Genomic DNA, 3,040 nt, shown 5'->3' on the forward strand with positions numbered 1-3,040 from the left:
CATAATATATATATATATATATATTAATATATATATATATATATATACATATATATATATATGTATGTAGAATATATATATATATGTTTGTGTGTATATATGTGTGTGTGTGTGTGTGCGTGTGTGTGTGTGAGCGTGCGTGTGTGTTTGTGTATAAATATATGAACGCTAGCTCGGCGCACATCTGAATATTTGGTTTACTTTCGTGCAGATCATATTAGTGGCGGCGGTAGTATCGACTCAATTTCAAAACTGAGTGGGGGCATTGCCGGTGATGCGACTGTCGATGTAGACGTTGATTCCGGGCCCAGTGGGTGAGTGAGTTCAAACTTCGCTTCACGGTTCTGTCAGCTTTTCGAGCCTCCCAAGTGTATTGTGTAAAAGATATTGTACTTGACAATATGCTATATACCAAGGAGTATGTTGAGTATACAGGTTCTAGTTTTGTGAGGAAATGTATTAGATGGCCATTTACACGCACAGATTCTTACTCTTCCATCTGCCTTGGACCACCACCACTTCAGGAGCTCGAGTACTCTGCGCGTGCAACGGCCTCGAGGGGTTGGTGGTGCTGTGACTACGAGTGGAGGCAAGATGGAGAAGTCCTTCATTAACTTTGTCGCCAATAACCCGCACTTTGTACCAGGTACGTTGCTGGTTCGCTAGTTTATGTGTCCCATGGCCCATGCATAGATAAATTTGAAATAGGTAGAATATATAGATAAATCTGCAATAGATAGATTAAATAGATAATCTGCAATAGATAGAATATATAGAAAAAATCTGTAATGGGTAGAATACATAGTTAAATCGGCAATAGATAGAATTATCGGTATCAAAAATGGGTGGACTCTACATGCGTTTATGGTGCGTGATCATCCGTGAGGGCAAATTGAAAGGTATAACATCAACCTCTGCCGCCCGCCAACAATCTGTAATATTTCCTGGAGACTGCCACTCTCCTTTCAGCCTATGTGTCGATCGGCTGACAAATAGTGGTATCCACACAACGCACGTGTACTGTACGGAACAGGCATGCTGTCCCTGTTGTATGCCTTCTATGCTATGCGCAGCACCGGGTTTAACCACTACACGCATGGTGCAGCAGATCGAAAGGGCGACATTTGGTGCAAATTACAACATGTGTGACATATACATAGCCTACTCCATACAGACACCACTCCGATATTGGTGATTAAAGATGTCGCACGCAGCAACGTTGTCGACAACAGCCCGCATTCTGTACTGTATTGTTTGTCACTCCCCCTTCAGCCTAAGTGCTTGAAGCTTGATTAGAGAGAAGTATGGGCAAGACATCAACGGGAGATACCTGCTCCGACATGTGAGGCACATACCCTTACACATACCATTCTCATATAACACATCACTCCGATAGTCGTTGTACAAATCATGATATGCATTTTTGACCTCGGCCTGTTTCTTGTTTGAGCCCATCTTTGGAGTTCAGTATTGTTTTCCATTCCATCTCATTCCATTCCAATAATAAAATAAAACTAGGTTTTTCGGGTCAGCAGTTCCTCACCAATCTGGATCGGTATCAGAACACAGCTTCGCACGACCATTTTACATCGTTGCCGCCACCTTCGGTATGTACAGAAGGCGTTCCCTTCACGGTTGACGAAGTCCATGTCACTATAGCACCAGTAGTATCACCCAAAGAAACCTAGTTTGTGCGTCAGTTAGTGCGTTGGAGGGTGTTTAGGGTTCGCTGACTAGAGTATACGATTGTACATGCTTGTAAATACTGCACAGTACTCTGGTCGAAGTTATTAGTGAGTATCGGTCGTAAAAATTAGACTATTTATTTTTATTAATTTCCTAAAATTTCATTCTGCACGGTCCTGCTTGATGTGTACTCTCCCTGTGTCTTCACATGCTTGTCGGCCCATGCTAGACACATATGTCACGGCATGATTACGGCTATCTATTTTTCACGCGTGTCGTCTATCTCGTCTTCGTCGTCCGTAGTCGCCTTTGTATGGCCTTATGGTTCTCAGTATCGTCTTTGTAGACCTACTGTTGGATGCCATCTATATAAATTTGACAAGCACAATATGTACATGTTCACCTGCAACAGAGCTGGCGATCGCTGCCACTTTTTCACGGAGTGAGACCATTTGCCCTGGTCTTCCTTGGGCTTTATCATGCCTCGCAAAATTGACACTCATGAAGCTATCGAACCTTGAGGATCCTAAAACCCTAAAATAATTTGTTGTATCTGCCCTTCCCACATCAACAGATACACGGCGAGTACTACACATCGGGTGCGCCTAGAGACGCGCAACACCGTCGCCATGGCAACGAAATGGACGAGTACTTCCAGCCGAACAAACTCACTGGCCCCTACACACACACACAGCAACACACGCAGCCGCTTCGTTCGCATATGTCTTCGGAAAGCGTCGATGAGTCTCTGTATACAGAGGGTGAGGCACCACAGTTTCAGGAAGGTGGTCAATTGGGATACACTCGCACGCACACGGACGACGAAACAGACCCACATCCAGCCGATACCGTCAAAGGTGTGGGCGTTGGTCGGAACTTAAATACCGGGACGAATACCGGGACGAATGCTGGCAAGGGAGCACAACAGCACAATACAGCCCGTGGTGGTGGTGTCGATATTAGAGAGGACGAGTGTGTTAGGTACATCTCCGGAGAGTCCCCAGGGGGACAAGCTGAGAAGTATGGTTTTTATAGCACGGCTTCACGTGAACAACGACCTAGTAGAGGTACCAATGGCAATGGCGGTGGTCACCATAGCAACCGGAGCGGGGCCCGTGGTCACCATGGTAGCGACGGTCTAGGCGCTGATCGATGGGCCGATGAAAGTCACAGCTTAGGCGTACCTGCATATCCGTACCAGGGACAAGGTAAAAAATGAAGGGCTACGCTTACATATACACACACACATATATATATATATATATATATATATATATACTATATATATACTATATATATATATATATATAATATATACTATAGATATATATATAGTATATATATATATATATAT

At 44.0% G+C, this 3,040-nt stretch overlaps 1 protein-coding gene across 1 annotated transcript in view; it reads left to right on the forward strand.

Annotated features, from left to right (window-relative positions):
* Positions 1–211: 211 nt before the first annotated feature.
* SARC_08074 (hypothetical protein) overlaps positions 212–3,040 on the forward strand; it is a gene marked incomplete at its 5' end in the record, with an annotated part of 8,793 nt that continues 5,964 nt past the window's right edge. The window contains 4 exons of the mRNA XM_014297957.1: positions 212–314; positions 525–646; positions 1,519–1,607; positions 2,261–2,894. Coding sequence (XP_014153432.1) covers positions 212–314; positions 525–646; positions 1,519–1,607; positions 2,261–2,894 — 948 coding nt within the window. The remainder of the gene's footprint in view (positions 315–524; positions 647–1,518; positions 1,608–2,260; positions 2,895–3,040) is intronic.

This window comes from Sphaeroforma arctica (assembly GCF_001186125.1).
Source record: "Sphaeroforma arctica JP610 unplaced genomic scaffold supercont1.692, whole genome shotgun sequence".
Taxonomy (NCBI): Eukaryota; class Ichthyosporea; order Ichthyophonida; genus Sphaeroforma; species Sphaeroforma arctica.